The sequence below is a fragment of the Ciconia boyciana genome, chromosome 7 (genome assembly GCF_034638445.1).
Source record: "Ciconia boyciana chromosome 7, ASM3463844v1, whole genome shotgun sequence".
NCBI lineage: Eukaryota > Metazoa > Chordata > Aves > Ciconiiformes > Ciconiidae > Ciconia > Ciconia boyciana.
The window spans coordinates 24,848,454-24,873,666 of NC_132940.1; the positions used below are offsets into that span (position 1 = coordinate 24,848,454).

The 25,213-nt window shown below is 37.3% G+C and overlaps 2 protein-coding genes across 7 annotated transcripts in view; one reads left to right on the forward strand and one right to left on the reverse strand.

The window, feature by feature from the left end:
- Positions 1–588: 588 nt before the first annotated feature.
- On the reverse strand, positions 589–14,731 carry AKNAD1 (AKNA domain containing 1). Of its 2 annotated transcripts, XM_072868666.1 has the most exons (17): positions 13,870–14,731; positions 12,137–13,296; positions 11,424–11,483; positions 10,948–11,077; positions 10,682–10,833; positions 10,512–10,571; positions 9,880–10,013; positions 9,392–9,527; positions 8,559–8,722; positions 7,946–8,039; positions 7,224–7,327; positions 5,785–5,870; positions 4,141–4,263; positions 3,941–4,051; positions 2,951–3,032; positions 1,952–2,099; positions 589–1,307 (listed from the first exon to the last, which is right to left on the reverse strand). In XM_072868666.1, the coding sequence occupies exons 1-17, from the start codon at positions 14,327–14,329 to the stop codon at positions 1,188–1,190; spliced, it is 3,324 nt and encodes a 1,107-aa protein (XP_072724767.1). In that variant the 5' UTR covers positions 14,330–14,731; the 3' UTR covers positions 589–1,187. The 2 variants fall into 2 exon arrangements, with proteins under 2 accessions (XP_072724767.1, XP_072724768.1); XM_072868667.1 differs by lacking the exon at positions 4,141–4,263.
- The window catches only part of GPSM2 (G protein signaling modulator 2), a 31,824-nt gene continuing 21,042 nt past the window's right edge, over positions 14,432–25,213 (forward strand). Inside the window, exon 1 of one of the 5 annotated variants that reach the window (XM_072868668.1) lies at positions 14,432–14,573. The gene's annotated coding sequence lies outside the window, so the exon portion shown is untranslated. Of the gene's footprint in view, positions 14,680–14,978; positions 15,119–25,213 lie in introns of those variants that run through there. The other 4 variants (XM_072868671.1, XM_072868673.1, XM_072868670.1 and 1 more) reach the window with 4 other exon arrangements.

Consider the following 25,213-nt stretch of genomic DNA (forward strand, 5'->3'; position numbering starts at 1 on the left):
TGTTATCTTAAGCTAAATAAAGCAAAAACATGGATAAGAAGTAGAGGCAAATAGAGTTACAAGGATATACAGTAAGAGCCTAAGGGAGAAAAGAAAGGTTAATGGTCTTGTTGGCCATGAAGTGTGGTAGAAGCCCTGAAAAAAGGCATTGAGTCAAGCTAGTAAATCAGTGGTAAACAGCAGCAAGTTTAGCTATCACTGCTTGTGTGAACAGAGTCTGGATTATCTCTGTATCCATCAGCTGATGAAAGCACTCTAGTTTGCCTGAAAATGCCTGTCCTTTTTGAGCAATGCACTGTCACTTCTCACTTGAAGTCATGATTTCCATCAGTCCCTATATACTTGGGAACTGCTTCAGTGAATAGTATCCCCGATAATACAAGGCTAACTGTCTGCTTGCTTTTAATCCCTGCAGTTAAATGGATTTCAGAAGGAAAATAATAGATTACTTTTCTTGGCCCACTGTATTTCTACAGTATTTTAAAATTTTCCAACCTACTTACCATCAGCTAAAATCTCAAAGCCAGATATATCTGACAAGGTAAGGACACCACATTGAAGAAGCAGACAATTTAATTGTTGGGAATACATAGACAAAAATGGTATTACTCAGTTACTGAGACATGCAAGGAAGTATCTTAAAAACAAACAACTCAATGTAGGGCACTCGAAAAATAATTACATATGTTAACTATGACTTGGTATGTTAGCATGATGCTTGTAGATGTCTTGGGTGCAGAGGCTGTTTCCCTTTGTTGATGTGCTGAAGCAGCTGCTGTTAAGGTGTGGGAACAAAACATATGTAGTAATGACTGAGATTTATTCTCCTATTTGGGGGTGGAGAGAAATCAAAAGTCAAAAAGTTAACCTTGCTTTTGTTTAAGCCAATTTTTATTAAGCTATCTTAAGTGAATGCTTAGAGAAGGTAGCTGTACACAGTAGCAGGGGTTAGCCGACATACTAAAGACTTCCAGTAGAATTAGTAATTTGTTTTCCATTTCTGAGACTGAGTGTAAACATGTGGAATACCAATATGCTCTGGTTTAGTTTCGTACTGATAGTTACAGAACAGCTGGCAACATCAGCTAGCTGACTTTCTGATCTTTGTATTTATATTTTTATATTTGCAGAGGTACTGATACTTCAGTATCAACCAGCAAAACACTATAGCATTTGAAACTGGGTAATTAAAGCTGTTTTCTTTTAACTTTAGCTAGATCTTCTGAAACTGCTCGTACCATTCGTTCTGTAGCTTTCTTCAAACTGTTTGCTGTCTGTATGGCATGATCCAGAGTAGAACTTAAAATCTGTTTGGAATAATAAAATATAGCCTTGTTAATACTGAAGGCAAATATTTACATAGGTATAGAATAGAAAGTGATGTTTAATTAAAGTTCTATGTAGCATTTTCACACTGAATACATGTTGAGAAGTAAAAATTCTGAGTCATGTGATACACTGCTCCAGGATTCAAGTTAGAAATACCTGTTATTTATTTCTCTCTTTAATTGGTGTAATCCTTTGAACTGAGGGATATTTACACCTTTGTAAAGTAGCAGCCCCAGTATGGTGCGTGTTTGTTGCATTGAGGTTTTCGTTTTGTTTTGGTAGTGGTTTGTATGGCTAGGGTGATGTTCTTTTGTTTCAGTATATGAAACATAATTCCAGAGGTAAAATCCAGTGCTCCTTTTCTGTCCCTTTCACGGTTTATACAGTGAATAATTTGCATTAAAAGTCTGTAACATACTCATATAAAGTAATATACCAATATATAAGCTAAAATACTTGGGTTTTTTTAACTCTCTCCTGTCTTTACCTCAAATGGACTAGACATGCTTAGCTTGTAATAATCAACTTGCTAAGAATGGGGATGTTCAACAGTGCCATGATGTGGGGATGTACTCTTCCCGAGATAGTTGTGTGGCTTTTAATTTTCACTCTGAAGTCTTACATTTGCATTGGAATCATTGGCATTTCTGTTTCTGATGTTGATTGCAGATTTGCGTCGGGCAGACGTCTTGCTGGGTAAGTATTGATGTGAAAGGATAATTTTATCATATGTGCTTGAATAGCAGGTTTTGGCAGCCTCAAAGTTTTTCCTAAAGATAAGATATATATATATATATAAAATAAAATACAAACAATTTTAGTAAGCAAAAGAATTTCTGAACTAGGAATTAAATATATACACCTTGATAGCATACTCAATTGCAAGTTAATTTTACAGTGAGTAGAATTTTTCATTTAATTGTAAAACACAGTCCATCATAATTTGTGTTACATCTGTACTGCAATAAGACAGAAAACATTCCAGGATGCAGAGTCAGGAAATCTCTCGTAATAGTATCACACTCTTGGGGCTGTAACCTTCTCTCACAGAGTGGTCTATGCCATTGATTCTCAAGTGCAGCTGCTGTACTTCCAAGGCAATTGCTGCTATTGAGTAATGCTGTCAAGAACTATGGTAACAAAACTTGTCTGAATGTCAGTCTAGTCTACGCTATAGTTAAGAATCCATTTTACTTCAGACTCCCAGTGTAATTTAATGTTAACAACAGTTTAAAGTGGGAATGTTACAATAAAGACATTGTTGGTAGCAAACAGAATTAAATCTTAAATTTTAATACAGACTTGCTTTTGAATCTGTGAATGGGAACATCCTCTTAATAAAGTGAGATTTTTTATTTTTTACCAAATGTGTCAGCTAAAGAAGTCAGATGTTGACTCTTCATTAAAATTAGAAAGATTCAAGAACTACTCTAAGAATTATTTACACTTGCTCGTAGGGTAAATATTTTAATTTCATTATTAAGTAAAATTCTAATATACAGCATGCACTGCAAAAGATAAAACATTCCTCCTGCTTATGATACTGGGGAGTTTTTTCCATGCTGAATCTTCCACAACGGCATTTTCTGTTGTACTACATATAGTTATTGCTACAGCTTACCTTTCAGAAAGTCTGTTTACAAGTTCATGTGGCTGTTCATTTTTTTGAGCCTTTTGAGTGGAGATTCTCTTCTGTGAATAAGCTGGAGTTGTTGAGGCCATGTTTAAAACAAAAGCCAAAACAAAGTAATTTTCTATATATTTAACATTTTTCTCTATTTAGCATAAATAAAATCAAGTAACTATCACTGCTGAACAAAACTTGAATATGTTTAAGACTTTTTGTAAATAAGGACAGATTAACCTTTTTGGGTTTGCTGTTGAATTTAGTTCTGTGACGAAGAGTATGCAGATTTATATTCCTTTTCATACAGTGAAAGACTGCAGGGGGAAGTGTAGAATAATCAGACTCTCCTAATGCTAATAATTACATGAATACTACTTTGATTTATAGCTTTACAGTATTTATATAGAAAAGTAGCTAATTTATACTTTCTTCCCACTATAGAAAATTTGTATTATTCTGCGTGCAACTTCTTCCTACGGTATAGAGAGAGGAGTCTGAGATAAGTGACTTTAAAAGCTAGATGTTCAACTTTTTTTTTTTTTAAATTAGGCTTTCCTTGCCGTTGCTGCATGTCACACAATTTGAGTGTAGAGCTAGAATTTTCTTTAGCACTTGTTTACACTACATTAGGTAACAGCTAATACTGAAAAAGTTGGTACAGTAATGCCCAAGTTTAATATTCTTCTATGTGGCACTGCAAAAAGAGATATTCCTGTCATAAATGAAATATGGAAGGGACTCCTCTCATAAAGAACCAGAGAAGGTTAAAGCTCTCGTGCATGGGGATTAAACTTGGCCAGGTGTGTAAAAGTTGGATTTGCTGATCTTGCTCTACAAGATCTGTACCCATCCACTGTTTAGCTACAGTGCTACTGATTGCTTATACTAAATTAAATTTGGCCCGATATATGTGCAGTGTGGCCTTCTGCCCCTTAAAAATCTAGCCTGTGATTGGTAATTATTTCACTAACACATTATACTTACGGGATGAACCAGAACTTTTATTTCTACAAAGGGCAGAAGACTGAACAGAGTCTTTGTAATTCCTGAGTTTAAACTGATCTCTGGTTCCTCTAGGGCATCTGCATCTAAGTCCTGAAAGCAAAGACATGTTGTTTAGAAAAACAAACACTATAAACAAGAATATTTTTGTGTAGATTTTAATATTTTTGCAATCATTATACCTTTTCCCTCTCCACATAATCTTGTATTGAATGTTTTGTAACTTTCAGTCTCGTAGTTCACAAGTTCCTTGCTTTGTGAATCATTATAAGAATCATAGGCTGAGATGTCTTCTGAATCGCTGCCTAAAATCCCAAAAATACATTAAAAACATCTAAAATGTTAGAAATTTTGGCCTGTGTACTTAGGTAATTATTTGGCTTTCAGCACCATAATTTCTGAGCCCTTTGCTGCCATTAACACTACTGCAATTTGAAAGTACTTCTTCCTCCATTTTACAGGTGGGGATTGAACTTAAAGATTGCTGTCAGCCCTGACTGTAAGCCTCAAATGTAGATTTTTATTTTTTGGTGGTGGTTATTTCCAGTCTCAGAACTGTTTTTAAAAAAATTAAGCTCTCCATCTCCCCGTCCTTAGGTTCTTGTTTTGAAGGTTAAAATTCCTACAAGTTGAAGTGTTATGAAAACAACGCAGCCTAAGAGGAATGTGACAAGAGAATTTGGGAGGATCTAGTATGGTGCTGCTCTAGCTATTGCCCAAACCAATACTAACAATAATGGCCCCAGTGTATTATATTAAAGTGAAAGGATATCACAGAGAAGCCAAGGAGAAAAGGTAGACCAAAGGTAAGAATAACCTACATATTCAGACCTAAAACTGAATTTAGGACAGCTTATGCTATTCTCTTTTAGTTGTTAGGTACTAACACCTTCAAAGTATTCTGCAGTGGAAAGATAAAATTGGGATGCTCTAAGAGAAACAAAGGCCGACAGATTCCTAGTGAACCTCCAAGACCTGGAGTCTTGGATGACTTGACAGCTGACTTAACTAGCTCACAGTAGCCTGTGTGGGCTCTAGTTTGGATTAGGTGAAATTATATTATTAGGAACTGGACTAAGGAAGAAAAATATTTCCAGTCTGTGTCAACCCTGAATGGATCAAAGATTTAGGAAAACTTTTTTCCTTTTGTTTTCATGCAGAATAAGAAAGTTGAATCCAAAAACTAAAGGTGGAAGTACTGATATGAAGCGTTTCAGTTGCCAAGTTTGGAATCTCCTTCTAGGACACGAAACAAATGCGTATGATAAGGAGAAAAAGCAAAATCAGAGCATTGTGTGCACACCACTGTTATGCTTTTGAAAATGTTAGTAGTAGTAATATTTGGACACTTATCTAAAAAGGTGCCTTAGAATTATAGAGTAATTCAGATTGGATAGGACTTCTGAAGATTGTCTGGCCCAATTGCCTCTTGAAGCAGAACCAACTTAGATGAAGTTGCTTAGGACCCTGCCCGGTTGAGTTTTGAATATCTCCGAGGATGGAGATGCCACAGCCTCTCTAGGGAAAACAGCTTCAATGTTAGACTAGACCCAGAGTTAACTCTTTTGCTCATATCTAACTGGAAATTCTATTGCATCTTGTCTGTTGCCTCTTGGTCTGTCACTGGGACTTCCAAAGTGAATTTGACTTGGTGTCCTCTTTAGTCTCCTTTTTATTCTTAGTGTCTTGTGCTGTGCTAAGCAGTAACATCTGTTAAAACTACAAAACAATTTTAATGCTGCTAACGTGACAGGAATGTATTTCTTAACAGGATTCAACAGTAGGTATAAGCACAGTTCTGACCTTTGCATGCCATCATTACTTACTCAGGTTGGTATCTGATAAATCAGTTGGTTTTGTCTGAATGAAGAGTGAACATGTTCCAGTTTTCCTTTCTTGAATGTTTGTATTTCTTTGAGCATGAAAACAGAATGATATTTTAATTTTATCTTAATACCTTTATGATGAGCGTATTATGAGCATATTATATTAATGTTTGACCACTTATTTGAGGAGGAATCAGATTTACTTATAGAAAGAACTCTACCTGTATCAATTATCTGAAAAGGTGGTAAGTAGAAGCTTAAATTAAAATTTAACCAATTGCGAAATAACGACCCCTTTAGTTAAAGGACACATTCTGACAAAAGGACCTTGACTAACCAGAGCTGTTAAAAATGCTTAAAAGTAGAGGTCTTGACAATCACATCTTTGAATAGCAAATTAGTATGAAATCCTGTGTATTTATATATGTGTTCACATATGTTGCATCAAAATATTATCAATGGTAAGGATGATATGGTTTCCTAGTAACTTAGTAACTTTGAGCTATTAAGGTTTTAATTTTACTGCCTTTAGATAACTAGAGGAGTATTTGAGATGTACCTTCTGATAGAACAAGAACAAAGTTCTTTGTTTGCATTATTTGACATATATTAACTTAAGGCATACAGTATCATCAAATTTATTTGGAAAATGTTCCACCCATTCATGAAAATAATGATCAGAAGATTGAGCTAACTTTCTTTAAATGACAGAAAAAAAAAAAGGAAGCTAGGTGAATACTAGATAAATATTAACATTTACTCTGTAAAATAATCTGAGAGCATATTTAAATTAATATTGTGTTCTACGCTGCATGTATTATAAGATCTAGCTTTGGACAGAGATTTAATTTGCCAAAATTTCAAACTCCAAAATAACCCGTGTATAATTATTTTATCACGCGGACATTTCTGTGAATGAAACTTTACAGATTGACCATTACACTTGAAATATATGCAGATGTATCAACATGCTCTCCTTCCAGGCCTACCAGATTAGTTCATGACAATAACTTCAAATGTTTTTCATTGTTGAACACTTTGCAATCATCCCAATTCAGGATGCTGACATGCATTGCTGAATAGAGAACAAAGACAAAGCCTCTTCTCTTAATACACTAGTGAAATAACTCTGGGCCATTTAAGCACCATAAACCTTATACTGGTCCACTGAGATGGCTACTTTGTAATATGAATATAATCCTCTCTTTAATAAGATTGATGGGAGTTTTGCCATTTCTTGGTGGTCTGGTATATCACATACCTTATGTGATTAACTGGTGATAAACTTGAAAACAGATCATCCTCTCATGTATTAAAGGCATTATTCGGTGTTTCATGCAGAGTCCAGTATGGAGACCTATCAGTGTACATGCATGTATCTGTTCACTTAGCTGTAGAAAACCACATCTATGACTAGCCAAAATATGTAATGCACTTACCCTTTCATACTTTCTTCATCAGCATTAAATTTTTTACTTAATGTACCCTGACTGTGGGATGCCAGACCTTCAGGAGCATATTTTTCCTCAGGTGAAAGGAATCTCTGTTGCACCCAAAAGGCAAAACAAATTTATATATGATTGTTTATATTACTGTGTATCTGTTGTAACTGTATTATATATCAAACAGGATAAACAGTGGCATCATTTGCATATCATTTCTATATTGGTTTTAGCTGCCATGAACTTTACAGTTTGATTTATCTATTTATAATTCTAACTGTAGAGCAGACTTGGACAGAATATGAGCACTTTTTAATCTGTGAAGTCAGAATTCAAGACAGGTTTTCATGTTGCTTTGAGAAGGATTAGCATATGTTAATTAATTTCTCTCAATGTCTTAAAATTGGATATTTTTGTAGGCAAGCAATTGCTTGTAGGTTTTTGCTTTCTGAACAAATAATAAAGGCAGGCTAGTAAACACAGTTAAGTCTTTCCTGAGAGAAGCAAACTTCATCACAAATTTCAGAAATGTTTGAGAGTCTTTCCTTAAATTTCTCCTTTGGAAACCAATTCAGTGATGTTGTTATACGCTGTAGTATCTCAAAAGCTGAGCCATCGTGCTGTGCAAAAACTGAAGAAAAAAATGTTGTGTGATCTCAAAGCTGAATAAGATAATCTAAGTTTAAAAAAAAAAGTGAGTATGGAAACAGATCTCATACCATCACGTTGGAAGAATGCTTGTTCGCTAGCAGACCTCCTTTTCCCAGAGACTCTGTTTCTCTTCTGGAAGTTGATTCAGCTCTCTTTTGTAACCTTAATTGGTTAAGGGAAAACCATTTATTTTATTTTTCTAATGTCCCTAAGATGATTAACACCTATGAAATACTCCCCAGGAGGGCAGAGATGGTATCTAGAATTGTTTCACAAAGTTTTGATGGCTAATTATGTAAATATCTGCATCCCTCCCTTTTCTTGTTTAATTAAAAATATCACACAAATATTGGCAAATAATTTTTTACTGGCACTGTACTTAGACTAGTCATTCACATCCTGAATTTGTGTGGTTGCAATGAATTTTATAAAGAGGTATAATTTAACTCCTAGTGAAACTCATGGTAGTGTTTTGGAGGTTCATAAGACCCCCCAAAAGTAGGAATGCCAGGCTGGAAGGAATTCTTGGGTAGGTAGTTATAGAATTCTGTAAAAGTTTTATTCTGGAAATATTCCCGTTGCTGTCAGAGATTCCAGACAGCCCAATTTTCTATATTCAGCAAATAATTTTAGGTAAATTTTTATAAAAACTTCAATAGCTGTTTCAAAGTTTTCACTTACATGTGAAGACAAAGATTGCATTTGTTGCCTTCTAAAGAAACTTGATTTTTCTGTGGAGTTACATCAGTTGTCTGACTTTTTTCTCCCTCATCGTTCTTGTGAAGAAAAGCAGTTTTGATACCTCTTCTTTCTGGAGGATCAGCAATGCTTGAAACTACTGAGCTCTGTACAAAGTAACCATAGCACAGATACATGTAGTATGGGGTCATTGCATTGCAAGTAGATGACTTTTCCCAGCCAGCATTTTCTGAGTGTCTCTAACTTGGGATTCAAATAAAAATGTTTTCTAAAACATTGACTATGAAAGCATTTGGTGTTACTTATCTATAGATTTGTAGAAGGCCATAAGATTTTTTTTTTTTGTGCATTCATGACCCAGGACAAAATATTACCATACTTAGCAGTAAACTCAATTTTCTATAGCACAATAATGTTTGGTCTTCCAGTAATTCTGCAGTTTAAGAACCTTGGACAAACCAAGTAATATTTCTTCCAACTAAATGATAGTGATTAATTCCCAAAAAGAAAGACAGCTTTGTAAAAGTTAAAGTAGCTGTTCATATTTTCTTATTCTGAAATAAATGCTTTTGAAGCTGGGATTAAGAATATTCAGTGTAGCTGTGTTTTTGTACTTAGGTTTCTGCTATAATTAATCAAATATTATGAAGTTAATATTTAATGAAAAAACCACTTTGAAATAACATGCTATATAAAAGCATCATGTGCTTATTAGAGGAGAACATACAATAGTACAACCACACTGAGGTTCTTGAGACTTGCATCAGTAAAACAGAGTAATTGTAGTCTTTAAAGAATAAAACTCACTGAGTTACCTCACAAAGAGAATACGATGAATGGGCAGATTCATAGGAAGTAAGCAAAGAAGACAAGTTGCGTTTGCTGTCATCGGTTTGTTCTTGGATGTCTTCAAGCAGCATGCCAAGTCTAAATATTTCCCCTTCTACCTTTCTAAACCCAATTGCAATACACAGTTAGTGAAACCTGTATAAATTGATATTTTATTTCTTACTATGATAACCATATTGGGCATTGCAGTACACTTCCCATAGGAAAAAAATAAATTAATGGAGTTCACTGAGTCCCTTTTAAGAACTTGAATTAATCAGTTAGATATCCTAATTATAACTAGGACATGTAAAGCCCAAGATTAATTTTGGCCAAATCACTTCTAGTTTACCACATTTAACATTAAGATAATGTTTTAACTTCAGAAAAATTCTAATGGATAAATGAAGTAATGGTTGTAAGAGTCAAAATATGGAAAATATACTGAGGTACTACTTAGCACTTATCTTCTAACCTTTCAGGATCAAACTCTCCAATGTTGATAGACTTGTCCTTGTAGTTCTGCAGCTGCAAATTACGGTGCTCTTCTCTAGCTGTTAAGTAATTCCTTTCCAAGGCATCAAGGTATCTTTTCAATTGATTTAATCCCTTCACCAATAAGAAATAATTCAATAGCAAATGTCATTATGATTTAGCAAGCCATAGTGATAGCTACTTATGCTATGTAAGCCACATGCTGTTTGCAGTGATGTTGGTAAGAATTTTGGTACTGCTCTGAATTGGAACTGGACTGCATCTTGTATGTCCACCTAGTACTCTCTGCTGCTCTATTACGTACAAGTAAAATATTAAACCATGACTTCCAAACTGCTACTCTACATGTCAAAATTCATAACTTATATGGCAACTTAAGGCCTTTTTCACTAATAGTTGAATTGTAATCCATAAAACAGATTTAAGAATTCAGCCACGTACTGAACACCTGCATTTTTGCCTCTTAAACTCATAACTTCAGTCTGAGATTGAGAAAAAGAGGATTTTTAAATGTCTGTTTGAGGAAAACATGGAGTATCTTGCCAGAAAATTGTGAGTCTACAGCCATTTAAAGTGCATTTCAGATAACTGAAAATACATAAATTAATTTACCAGATAGTTGTCTTGTAAAAAGAATGTCTCTTGGGTCATATGCTTAGAGAAGTCTTCCACCTTCAAGACAAAATATTAGACTTTTATTTAGGATTTTAAAAACTAATATGCCAAATTAATATTAAATTTGAGCATCAGTGCAAAGTATATATTGAAACTGAGCTCTTTACTTTCTTTATCAGTTGATCTGTCTGATCCTTTAGTATCTGAGACATCTTTTCTCCTAGTGTTAGTTCTGGCAGTGAATTAGAAGGATTTAGACAGTGTGCTTCTACTGTACCAGCTGCTGCTGCTGCTGCTGCTGTTGTTCCACACTGTAATCCTACATGATCAAAGATAAGATCAATCAATTGGATTTTCTGCCCAAAATATCTGCCCCAAAGTCTATCAAATTACATAAAATAGTCATTTGCATAGTTACTGTAATTTTATTTACTTGCTTTAGACAAACCACGTGTAGATTGTATAGGGATAGGAGCATGTAATGTAAAGACTTCAGAGGATGTCCCAGTGTCTCCTGAGTAAATAGCAATGCTGGCATTTGGAAAATCTGAGTGAGGAAGTATCTGTTAAAATGAGAACTTTGGTTATACAAACAATGTATAGAACACTTGTGGACATAAACAAAAAATTTAGAAGTAACTCAAAATACATAGGACAAGTTATCAATATTAACAAAATGTTTATTGTAACAATACCATACAGTTTTCTGTGTTTGTAGTTTGATATATGTATAGTGTCTCATTGTATAAATACTTAAATACTTCAGTTCTATGTTGTGAAAATCTAAAGAGGATTTGTATAACTGGGAAGTACAATATGAAGGTGACAAAATAGTTTTTGGGAATATTCATAGTCCTAGAGATAAAGGAGAATGAATGAAAAAAAAATAATCTATTTTGAGAGATTTACCTTAGGATTCAATCTCAGATGGTCAATGTGATTCTGGGTGTCAGCATGCTGTGTCAGCATCTTGTTTGCAGCCAGGAAATAATAGGGAAAACTTGTTATCTCTCGAACAATTTGCTAAGATATAAATCTATGAATGGATTTAAGCATCTGTATAGCTCTGTGAGTGAACTCCATGGCAGGGCATGAAATTGAGAAGTGATTATTTAATTACTAACAAACTTTAAAAGAAATTTACTACAATAAGAGAAATATTGTTGTCAAAAAAATCCTTTAAAAAGAATTGACTTGTTAATAAATACCAGTATAAATAGTTGAAGAGTGTTGAGATGTGAAAAAAGTCAACATAAACACAGGCATAGTATAAAAATATATAAGAAAAACTTTCAATTTAAAGTACTTTTGGTGAATTTGAACATTTACATATAATACTAGAAATAACAATTTATAATTAATTTCTTAATGATTTGATAGGATGCTTTATAATCGCAAATAATACTCCAGAGCATCATTAAATATTTGGTAATGACAGTTCTACATAAATTCAGTCCCACAAAATTTGATTTGTGAAAGCAATTGTTAACTAAAGTGATATACTCTCTGATACCTATAGACTGCCTGCATGAACTAGTCATGTTTTACTGGACACAGAATATCTTCTTATGGTAAACCACTCTTAACCAAATATTAAGAATTTCTTAAAGCATCTTAATTACCTCTAGCTGTTGCAACAGTTCTGGAATGCTCATTTCTTCTTGACTCTCTACTTCAGCAGAATTGAGATAGTTCTTATTTTCTAGAATGTTGTTCACAATTACTGATTTACTTAGCAAAATAGGGAAGGATTTTGCTCTTTCAGTTGCAGGAATTGAGTTAATATTGTCACATCTTTTTGGTACTTCAACTTCCGAATCAACTTCGGAGGAGTCAGGAAGGCAATAGTGAGCTTGACCTTGACCATATTTGAGCTCGTGAGGTGAAACTGTTTTCTTAAACAGGGCTCTCTCTTCTTTCATGTTTTGAAAGATGTGTGTATCTTCATTCTCATTAATCAATTGTGAATTTTCTTGTCTGCACCCACACTTATCAGTAGAAGGTTTCTTTGAAACACATCTATTTTCATTTAGCAAATTTTGATTTTTATCACCAGTGTTTACTTCCTCGTGCTTTTCTAAGTGATATTCTTCAAAGTTAGTTGCCCAGTGCTCATGTGCTAAAGGGCCTTTGACCTGTTCTGAAGGCTCAGGTTTGGTCACAGTGTCATCGATACTTTCAGTAAAGGATGTCTCCGGTATCGTCTCGCATTCAATTAACTGGCATGTGCTTATTAACTCTCCCTTAGAAAAATGACGCAAAAGGATGTTGGACATTTTTGAGTTAGTTAGATGTTCTTTGCTATCTGGTTTACTAAAACTACCAACAGGTAATTCCTTCTTAAAGGAAGCTTCACTTCCGGGCATTTCAACTGAAATTCCCGTTGTTCCTATGGCATCTCTGTGGTGTCTGGAGAATTCTTCAGGCTGTGGATGGGTTTCATAATTTGCTGTTGCTTTTATGTTTTTGCTGTCTTCAGAACAGGCTAAGTTTAAAATACCAGAAATATCTTTTGTACAAGTACAGTCATTCAAATTATCTGAGTTATTATTGTATTTACAGGTTACTCCTACATCTCCATCATAAGGTAAGTCATCTTGTTCCTCATCAGTTGCATCTGTGATACAGCCGAATTCATCTGAAAATGAACTATTCATTTGGGTTTTCATCCAGTCTGACTGACTGCACTTTTTCATAGTCTCCATATCCAGTTTACGTAGGGTATGGATGCCATTGCTTCTCCGATTTTGGATAGAGCTTTTATTATTGCATGGATCAAAATCTGTAATGTATGAGTAATAATTATTTTATGCTTAAATACAGTTAAGAATAAGATCTACTTCTGTCTTGTACCTACTGTAGGTTTACAGTACTGTAGGTACTGTACTGTCAGGTCCCCCGACACAGATGTTTCCTTTTCCTATTTACACTAGTGTAAGTCTGGGTTAACTACTGGAGGAAATAGAAAGACGCAAATGACAAAAGCATCGGGAAAAGGAGAATTGAGCTTAGTGCCAGGGAACTGTCCTGGCTCCTTAATCCCTCTGTAGTATTACAGACAAAAAAACTTGGTAAGAGAGCCAACAGTGGTACTAGAATTCAAACTCAGTTAAAAAAAAAAAAAGTAATAAAATACAACCTCTCACACTTCACCTCACCACCATAAAACATTTCTGCAGCCTCTGCACCAGAGAAAAATCACGAAACTTTCTTCAGTTTATTTCTCACCCCATTTCATCAGATACAAAGCAATGAATTAATATAACACTGAAGTAATGTGCAGTCTTGTCAACTTCGTAAAACGCGTTGTTTCACTTTATCTGCAGGCAGGATAGGCAGAAAGAAGCACACTTACAGCCCCGCTTCCCTCTACGCCGTAGCACCGCCGTGCCCCCGTGTTTTCTCGTTCTCCGGGGGAAGCGAAGCGACGCTGCAGAGGCCCGGCCGCTGCTGCTTTTATTAAAACTCCCCCTTCCACGAAACTGTCTTTCGCTGAAGCGGGGCTGGGGTCCGCTGCGGCTACGCGAGCGCTGTTCCCTGCAGCCGTGGGGGGGGCGGGGCGGGGCGGGGCCCGCCGGGGCGCCAGGTGTGCGGCGGGCGCGGCCCGGCCCTGCCGAGCCGCGGTGTCCGCTTACGCGCCGGTAACCCGAGCGCGGGCGGGGCGGGGGGGGCAGCGCCATGGCCGGGCTGCAGAGGCTGCCCCACCACCGCGCTGCAGCTGCTGCGCCGGCCGCGCCGCTCCCCTCGCTCTGCCCCGCCCCGCGCCTCAGGGCGGTGCCCCGCCCGCCACCCGGGGCCGCCCCCCCCCTCCCCATTGGCCCGTATGAATGATGCGGCCTTCCGGTGGCGGGGCGGAGCGTGCGCAGAGCGCTGCGGCGGGCGGCGGAGAGCCGTTGGCCGCCCCGCCTGTGGGGGAGGGCGGCCCTGGCGGTGCGGGCGGGCGCGCGGGGATTGGTGGGTTCGAAGAGCGGCTGCGCGTGGGCGGGCGCCGCCCTGCGCTCCCCGCTGCGGTGATCGCCCTGGGAGCTGCTCCGGCACCGGGGCCGCGCCGGCACCCAGGTGAGGGGCGGCCCCGGGCGGGAAGGGGCGCCGGGAGGCCCGGTCGCTCGCCGCCCGCTGCGACGCCGGCGGCGGCTGGGACGGGGGTCGCGTCGTGGGCGCAGCGGTGAGCGTTGGATGCCAGGAAGGGGGGGCTTCGCGGCGGGCAGCCGCCGTGCCGCGCGGGGCCGCCTGGCCCGGGTGGGACCGCCGGGTCCCGCCGCTGCCCGTCAGCACCTGCGCCCGCGCCGCCATCGGGCGGCTCCGAGCGCGGCTCCGAGCGCGGCTCCGGCGGCAGCGCCAGCTCCTCCGGTCCCGGCTTCACAAGGCTGCAGCGGCCTTCATCGCCGAGCCGCTCCTGAGCGGCCTGATGTGCCGGCGAATAAACTTACCGTATAGGCGGCTTTGGAAGGCTGCCGTTTGCATCTCAAGTCCGGTGTTTTGACTTTACGTGATGTTTCTGGCAGTCGTCGACTTCGCTTCTTTGGAAACAAAAGCGAGACATACCTATCGAACCAGCCGTTAATGACTGTATATCATTGAGAGATCACCCTTGTTTCTCTAAAGTGAGTTAGGAGCAAAAAGACGTTGCATCAGATAACTTCAATCAGTTGTGTTGTGCTTAACAAGATAGATACAGATGATAAATAGTAAATAAAATTTTAAGGGGAGGGATGAAACAGGCTATTAATAGAACAGGAAAAAAAGCACCCGCAAACCTACCGTGAAGAGTGAAGTATCCAGGGAACAAGCTCTAAACTCTTCAAGAATTTGAGTTAGAAATGTTGTGGCATATCTAAACTCAATTATACCAAACCTAGTCTTACTTAGCCACTAGACTGTAGCCTTTGTCGGTCTAGTTCCTCCCCTTCTTCGTTTGCTTATTCAGTTTTTGAACAGAGGGGCGTAGTTACTCAGGAATTCTTTAGCCCCTTATTGACCTGAGAGCAAAGACACAAATTGTACCCCACCTTGGTGTTGCAGTCTGCCTTCTGCTTCAGAAGCTTTTTCAGCCTAATGTGCCATTCCTGTTAGATTCTTGCCAGGAGGCTGCAGGGTGCATGCATCCAGGGTTGCCATGGAGAGCTGCACAACCATCTCGGAACTCAGAAGAACACGCTGAGTCTTGCATCTCAAAAAGATCAGTTAAGGGATTCCAGTCCCTCCTTACATTTTGTGTGAAAACTTTATACCTTTTGTTTAAGTAATAATTTTATTAGAGCTGAAAATGTCAGCAAAAAGGTAATCTGCACAATGCAATCCTTCTAAATTCTTTGCTTATTTATTTTTATTGTGTGTTTAAACTAACGTGTAGGCCTGTACCAGTGTTCCTTCTTACTAGTTCCATTAATGGTTACCTAGACTTCTGAACTGTGGTTCTGCATCCCTCTTCAGAGGAAAGGACTTTATACTTTGAGTTACTTCCATATAAAGCTGAGACAAAGCTTACCTGAAACTTACGACAGCATTATTGGACTAGAAGAAATCTCTGTGGGTCTTGTCTGTTGCTTTATTTAAAATGCTGCTATTTAAATGCTCTTGTAACTTTCAGGCAGCTTAAAACTACTTAGGGTTGTACATTCCTGCTGCTCTTGCTGCAGAGTTACTTCAGAGCCCGATGATTACATCAAAGTAATTTTTGAAAATGTATTGATAGACATCTTACTGTTTTGTTCTTGTGCTCTCATTGTCACTTGGCCTAACTTGTTAATTTTTTTTTCTTTTATTTTTTCTGAGGTATTTAGAGACAACAGTTCTTTCTCTTCTTAGACTTTCTTTTGGTAGTCAGCAAGCCAGTCTTTTCTAGTGTGAATGTTGAGTGAAAGCATTGCAAAAGGATAGAAAACTTGTTTATTTTGGCATGTTGCAGAGGAGAACAACACAATTTGAAAATGAGTCTTACCTCCTATGCCTTGTCAGGGTGGGAATTTATTCTTATTTTGCTAGAACTGTTTCTAATGTCAATTCTCAGCCTTTTCTTGTCAACACATGACAGCAGACTGATTTTTCTAAACCAGTGTTCTTCAGGTCCCCATGCACAATATGATTTGGAGAGCAGCTTGGCTCCTCATTAGTTAGGAAGGAAAAGTTTTATTAAGAAATGGGTGGTTTTTCTAAAAATAAATGCTATCTGTCCGTAGTTTTAACTATTGAACATGTGGGTACTTTTTCTTGTTTTACACAGTTTATCTGAATTCTTCTGTTTTGCTTAAAACAGGGTCATTTTTAGTTTCTCCTAGTTTTCCACTTTTTTAACTTAATAGCAAAGATATTTGTAGTTTTCTCTTTTTGTCATTCAGTTTTTTGTAGCAGTTGTGCGGTCAGTTTCGCTTTCCACAACTTAGTCATTCCTGCCCGGATCTGGTAACTATGGCCTTGGTTTTAGTAGTCTTTAGGGTTAACATCTTAATGAAATTATTTATGCTTAAGGAGTAAGCATTGATCTTACGACTTTCTGAAAGCTTAAACTGTTATTGCTGTTACTATTCCCGTGAACGAAAGAATAGAGAGATACCAAGTGAAGAAAAAAAACCCTTAACTTTTATTTAGGTGTTTAATAGCAAGTCAGCTATACAAATGATCATATCAGAAACCTAAAGTATTATGTTGTGGTCTTCCACAAAATTAAGAATGTAAGATACAGGAAAAATAGAAGTGGAAAAACTGGTAAGGGGTGGTCTGAAACTTATGTAGTATTGAACAGATGATTAATGTCAAGCTGCCTCTTGGGACTCAAATTTGGCAGTGTTTGAAGAATATGGTTCTTGTTCGTATAATAAAACTTTTGTGTATTATAAACCTTTTACTAATAGGAAGGAAAAACTTTCATGCAGCTGAGTTACAGGGAATATAAACCGTACGTGATCTATAAAGAAGCCTCTTTAAATCTTTTTTATTCCTTTACTATTTCTGTTTACTACATTTTTTTTCTACCTTTGTCGTGCTGGTATACTGTTAGGAATTTTGTTCCTTGCATACAACACTTTGGAGCCTGTACCTTGCCTAGCGATCATTGGTTTGTTAGAGGACAGGATACACTATTGTGACCAATTGTATTTGTGTGATAATGTGTATATATAGTGGATAAAACTGTGGGCAATGGCGGCAAAATGGAATCCAGTTCAGTATTCATCACAAAGGCTGGAAAAAATGCCTTGACTAGCTTTTGAATAGATTTGCACCTGCATCCCAAATGTTAGAATAAATATGCAAAGCAATTTACAACTTGGCACCTCAACAAACATTATTTTCCTTAAATCTACATAGGTGATGTGCCATAAATAAACTGTACCTGTGTCTATAGGAAGCAAACAATAAGAAAAAACATGTGCTCTTCTCACTATAGTATGTGTTCATCCTGCACTTTTACAGTTTTTACAGGGTGTAGCCATATGTTGTTCAGCTGTAGACTCATAATAGCGAAGACAGTTAATAATACTTGGGAATTGAGGGGCACAGGTGATGCACCAAGCAATGCTGCTGGCATTAAACTGTCATGGATCATTTCAGTTGTGTAATACAGGTTATATGAGAGCTACATCTGCTCCTTGCAGGATAAAAACTTGATGGAGTGGTAATGAGTTCTTTATGCTGAATGCCTGCTTAATCTCTGAATGAGCATCACAGTGTGAAATAGGAAATTTGAAATAGCAGCTATATTGCTTCACTTAAATTGCTATTGTGTTTTACTGCTAGTGATTCTAGGGATTTTTAAAAAATGTTTCAATTTATGGAATCTTAGGATTATTTTTCCCCTTTCTCTGCAAGATGCTTGTGCAATCTGTCTCTTTGTTTTACTTACCAGGATCTCTTTTTAAGAGCTGTTATAGGCCAAGAAGGAGCTGAGCTAAGCGAAACATTTTATTGGAGAGATTTGTGATCAACTTGCTCTATCAGCTTAAGTGTAAATAGTCAACATTTTGTGCTGAACTTTTCCCATCTGGTGTTCTTTCGCATCGTGTAACATGCTCCATTTCCCAAACTGAAGGTACTTGTGTAAATGTCTTGTTGGATGGGAGAGGCCTGAGATCTAGTATATTATTTAATTTGCATAATGAGATTGTCCCTAATAAGCAGAAGGAGCAATGTTCAAATTTACGTTCAGAACTTGGTAACAAAACTCTTACTGATTTTGTGATAACATGATTCCAACTTATGCTAAGAATAAAAGGATCACAAGTTATTACTTTGTTGTGAACTGTCATTTTGAAGTCTATTGTGGCATTTAAGCACTTAAAAATCTCATCTCCAGTTGTGGGATGCTTGGAAAGAAGGCAGCACAATATTTCTTTTCAGTCTGTGAATGACAATATGTAAAAACTTTGAACTTGTTCTGATTTAAAAAAAAAAAAAGAAGGAATCCTAATACCTTGATGTATCAAATACGTGAAAAATTATTAGCTATTCTGACTTTGCTCTTTTTATAAGGCAAAGAGAGGATGTTGTTATGCTATTTTCTTGTATCTGAAATATTAATCTTGCTGCATTTAGAATTAGTTTTCAGTTGCCTGATTAGTTCTATTATGGGGATATTAGTTATATTCTGCTGGCACTTCATGTTCTCTTCCTTTCTTATTTTGTCATAGTGTGGGATTGCTTTACTTCAGGATTTAAATAGATGGCTTACATAAACTATCTGCAGGAATATCCTTATAATAAAAATGCTTGTGGTTCCTTGTGTTAGCTACACCCAGTTTTTTAACTTGCACACTAGACAGTAATTACGTACATTAAGTAGCAAGCTGATTTCCAGCTAAATACTGATTCTCTTAGAAAAAGGATGTTCTATTCTGGAAAGATACTCTGTGATAGAGGCACTGAGAGGTCCACTTTTGCATCATTGAACACTGATATTTAATACACTCAGATATCAGTCTAATATGTACATTTGTGGCTTCTTTCTGTTACTCTACTTCTGGAATTATGTGTGCCAGCTGTTTGTTTGTTTGTTTTTGTCTACAATACATTCTAAGACTGTAAGTCGCTATATGGCCTGCATCATTGCCAGATGCCACATAAATATTTCTATTTACAAACCTATACTCTACCTTTACTATGCCTAATAGGGTACCTTCGCATTTACTAAAGCTAATAGAGTTGGCCTGGAACTATGACAGTACTCTGAATATACTAGCAATGAGGATATGTGGTTTTTGTCACTTATGTATTGCATCATCCTCTTAAGTTCCTGGTATCTCTTTCTGCTCTTAATTATTCCATTTTAAGGAATGTATTTACATTTCAGTGGGTGAAAATAGGGCGTTTAGTGTGAGTAGAGATACCAGATTCTGGCCAGAAATTTTAATGTTCCTTACCTGAAAGTTTTACATTTTTCTTTAGTTTTTGGTATGATGTATGTTTCTCTTGTGGCATAGTGTATATGCAGTTTTTATCTACTGCTTGGGTGTTTCGAATAGAAGGAAAAGAAAATAACCCTTAAGAATGCAGGCGAGCTTCTTTCTGACTCAGAGAAGAAAGATGCTTCTGGATTCAGTTATCATGGTTGTTTGGAATATTTTTTTTATGATCTGGCAGAAATAACTTGTGTCATTAAGACTGCTTGTGTTTTAAGGTTGGTAATTGTGAGTAATACTGAAAATAATGCTAGGCAATGCTTACTTGTTAAAGGAGGCATTTGCACAACCCTTTAACAACAGAAGGGAAAAATTAACAAAAAGGATATACAAAGTTTAAAAGGCTTGCCATGTTGCAGACCTTTAGCATTAGTTAAAGCCCCAAATACTCTATTAAACTAGGTACTCCACAAACAGAAAGGAAAAAACCTCCTCCTAATCTACAGAATAAGTAGAAAGTATATACAGATAATGCTAGAGGGCACGTAGAAATGCTCCTAGACTTTTGTTTGCCTTTAACAGAATGTTGTGTAAGCCAGGGCATCTAGTCTGCTGTGCCAAAAAGAGATGTGAGCGGAGGGAGAATCAAGAGGAATGTGAAAGGGTGCCTATGTGAAAGGGCGCAGAGGAAATAAACCTTCTCTTACCTGTATTTAAAACCCACCATACAGCAAGGTCATTGGGTTTAGGTAACCAAAGAAATAAAGGAAACCACAAACAGACAACGTTTTTAGAAATACGGTGCTAAATTAAATATCTCCACTGTTACCATGTCTGTCATAATGCAGGACTGTGTTAGCAATTAGTTCTGTGTTCCTCTAGCGCTGAATTCAAGTTCATGCTTTCATTTTTAGCTGTGGATGCGGCGAGATCCTCACTTCACTGTGAGCAAAATTTGTCTCAGAAACGCTCGTCACCTATTAGGGTTTTTTTTCTTTTTTTTAAAATCATCTCAAGATTTAGAATGATCTCATTGCTAAGACCTTTTTAAAGCCTACTTTAAAAATATAAATAGTATTTCATATACTAGTATGATATATAATTATGTATTTAATCTTGTAAAGTAGTTGTGGGTTTTTATGCAATATTTTCATTACTTTATTTCATATAGTTATTAATATTTTCAATAAAATTCTTTTGCAGTCCTACCTTGGACTAGTTTGGGCTGTTCTGGGCATACTTGTGGACCTTTGTCACTAGGGGGTTTCTCCTCCTGCAGTCATATTGACGACTGCACCAGTAAATTAAAATACTTCGACAAAAAGCCTTTTCTTCCATTTGGGTAAATACAGTGCTAGAAACAAAGTGGGGAGAGAAGTGAAGAATAGAATCAGTTGGATCACTCAGGAGTTCATGACAGATAATGACAGCATTTGTGTAATTTTTCATTTAGCAATTACTTTAATTTTTTGAGGGGGGTGTCATGAGTGTTATAGCTCCTGTTATTAGTATTTTTCTACTCTTTTATAAGCTCTGTGCTTTTGTTGACTGTCTAGAAAGACTGCTGGTTATACTGAAGTAATTAACTCTTGAGCATTAACTGGCTAAGAAGGGAGATGAAATAATTTCATAGATAATGGAGTCAAGTTTCCATACCTCACTACAGTAATTCTGTTCTGATTCATAAAAGGTAGTTAGCTATGCATCGATCAGTTCTGGTAATAAAATGCCTGTCTAGCCTTATGCCATCAGTTACAGTTTTTTGATTCTCTTCCCAGCAAGGAGCTGATGGTTTCATACATAAAAGATAGCTCTGTCCACATGATTTGGGTAAAGGAGAGGAAACTTCATATTCCTTCTTCTATTAGTATGCTATGAGTGACATTCCAGGCTTCTGGAGCAGTGGATTGGTAGGATTCCTATTTTGTTGAATGAACATCACGTGTGGCCCAAAGCCGATACAATACCCAGCCCCTCCACCCATTTTAGGATTGTCTGCAATATTCAGGAATGTGTCTTAGTTTCATATGGGCCCATATGAAACTAAGTCAGCATGGTAAATATAATTGGGGTGGAGAAGGAAGCATCTGAATCAAGAACATTAGATAGTGGTATTAATTTATTTGCAGCTTATCTGATGAGTCTGATAGCATAGGATGTGTTAGGCTGGATCTTTCCCATGATCCGTAGTGATTACAAGCTCTGCAGAATCTGCTTTATCAGACTCACACCTAGGAGGAGCGTCTGAGGTAGTTGTTTACAAACCTCAGCTTTCCTGTGGTGTCCTTTAGATGCGACCCGTTAATGTCTGATGTGAGCTGCACTTGGATTGTATGCTGGGAAGTATGCTTGTATGCTGCTTGTATCGTATGCTGCTAAGCCAGTTCTTTAAAAGAAGCCCCATGGTTTATTCTGGGGGTATCTGCTCCATGTATAAATCCAGGAGGAGAAAAAGGCAGTATTTCAGAGCAGGTATTGTATTTCAGAGCAGGTAATGCTCCACGTCATCACTGACCCTGCATAAAATCTCACATTCACTTCATCAGCGGAGGTGGTTTCTGTGTGCTGTCAGCTAATTAGCTGTTGAACTTCTGTCAAAAGTGGTGTAGAGAGGAGTTTAAAATTAAGCTTCCAAGAGTAACCCTGCTGGTTTTAGTACAGTGTTTCTTGTGCCTGCATAATCCCCTCTCGTGACTAGTCACTTGTATTGGACTGTGCTGAGGGTTTGGAAAAAAGAGCTTTTTCGCAACATGCCATACAGTTATTTTAAGGTTAATTCACAGGGGAATATTTATTACTACAGAAATGCTAATGATGATGCTGTTTACTATGTAAATACAATATTAAACTTGATGTAGAATTTTAAGGGATTTTTTGGCTTATTTTAGGCTTATTTGTTAATTCAGGTGAATTTTAAAAATATCCTGGACAGCATTGAAGACTACAATTATGGTTTGTCTAGTTCCGAGTGTTCCTTGTTGTACTATTTGTGTTTATATTTTGAAGGTCTGGAGCCAAACTGATCTCTATATTTCAGTAACAGAATCGTCAGTATATTGTTGTTGTTGTTTAGTCTGTCTCTTTCTCCACAGGGTATGCAAAGCTGTTGTGTTTTTAGATAATCCAGTTCAAGCTTCTTTTCCTTTTTTTTTTCCACCCATGCCATAGCCTCTTCCTGAAAGGAAATTCAAATTTAGTTCACTATTGGGAAATTTGCCTTAATCTGGAAACAACAAATCTCTGTAGCTAGTTTTTCTAAGGAAATACAATTCGTGCAATTGATCTACCTCTATCTGTACTTTCCTCTAGTAGCTTTTGAATCTGTCAGTCAATGATGACTTCATTTGGCAGATGCTCCTTTCCGATAGCTTTGTGAAAAATAGCAGATGGGTAGAGAAGGCCTTACTTGATTGTCTCCTTTAGGGAAGGGCAGAAAGAGTTGACCTGGTAGATATTCTGTTTGTCAGCCCCCAAGTGACCAGTCAGCATACGTCAGCCATGTAACTCTAGGTAAGCAAAGCAATGCTTTTGATCATCTGACAAACTCCAAAAAGGAAGGTAAGGGTTGAGGGAAGGAGCCAACGAAGCTGCAGAAATTTACTGTTTTAAGGAGATGCAAGGGAAAAAAACCCTCTCCAACTATGTTGTGTTTATTGGTTCCTTATACCGCTAATAAATAGCAGTATCGGCTTTCTGTTGTTTGCCAGTTCATTTTCACTGGTGTGGAAATACCGTATTCTGTCAAAAGTTAAAATGAAGGGGTCTATCATAGACATTCAGTGGAACAAAGAACTGCAAACTGATTAAAGTGATTGTCTGCCATTGTGATAAAATTCATAGTATGTAATCAAATCTTTTCTGAAATGGAAAATGCCTTAAAACATGAAACGCTTGTCTGGAAGTTGTAATAACTAGGACAATTAGCTTGCATAACAGGCTTTTGAGAAAGAAATTACATCTATTGTTTTATTGCTGTCAGGGACTTGAAATATACTGATCAGAATTGAAGATGAGGGAGTCTTGGTTTCTTCCATAATTTTTCTTGGGAGAGAGTGAGCCTTATTCAAGTCTTAGCATGTATATCACTCATTCAGTTCAGTGATGTTAATGGAAGGTTGAGATGTACTTTCTTTGAATACCAGCCTTTAGGCCTTGGTTCCCTTTCTGAGAACTGATAATAATTTTATGAAAAATACTGAGTAAGTGCAAGCATGATGGGGTTTCACTTTTTAAAGCATTGTTGTGTGGGATTCCTTTAAGTATGTAACATTAGTATTTTGCCATGATTTTTTTTTATTTAATTGTAAAATTTGTAGAAATTAACTTAATAGATTTTATGCAATTTCAGAGAATCAAGTTAAAAGGAGTTTCATAGAATTTAGTAAGGAATTCAGTCTTAAACCCTTATGCCATGCAAACCCCAAGCTGCTATATCTATATAGCTTCTATATAAATCTGTGACTTAATAGAAAAGAATAAAGAGTGACTTTTTGACAGCGATAAGAACATTTTTTAGATAAAGCATTGAATTGAGGCAAAGTTAGCTTTTTACCGATGGTTTAATTGAAGATCCTTTAGCTGTCTGTAGCCCAGGTGGATAAGCCCTGAATATGGCTCACCATTTTCTCCTAATAAGAGTTGATAAAGTGCATGTTTTGTCTATTGTGGGATATAAACTGGCTGCCACATTTGATTGCCTAACCTCTGCCTTGCTTTATTTGATTTTGGGGGGGTGGGGGGTGGTGTTGGGTTTGGTATCATACTGCTGTGTAATTAGTAACATCAGTTCAGTTAATTTCCCACTTCTGAAGGAGGCCCGACCTTTTTTCTGTGTGCTTTTTTCTGCTACTTCGAAATTACAAAAAAGCTAGGACTTCCTGCATTTGATAGCTGGAATAGTAAAATTGTGCATTTTAAAGCTGTGTATACAACTTCAGTTTTCTATTTATGCTTTCCTGAAAGGCAGCTCTTTAACATGGATACGGATTTTGCATTGTTTAAAGGTGTGGAGAGAATAAATTTAAAGCAGCTGCTTTGCATTAATACAGATTCTTTTCCTACTAAGCACCAAGTGCTTTTTTTTCATGCTACACGAAGTTTTAATTAAAAATGCAAGTTTAGGAGAAAGCCCATTTCACTGTTGGATATGCCAGTAGAGTAGGACTTCTGATTTCTGCTAAGTCACTAGGCTTTTCTGCTGAAGTACTGTGTCCTCTGAGTCAATGTCATGTTGACCACCAGCTCGGGTAATGCTTGGTTACACAGGGGTATTCTGGCATCAATTGAAAGAGTGGCGCTTACCTGCTATAGTATAATCCTCCCAAGGCCAGTTTACACCTGGGAGATACTGTCTGTGGAAAGGTCATC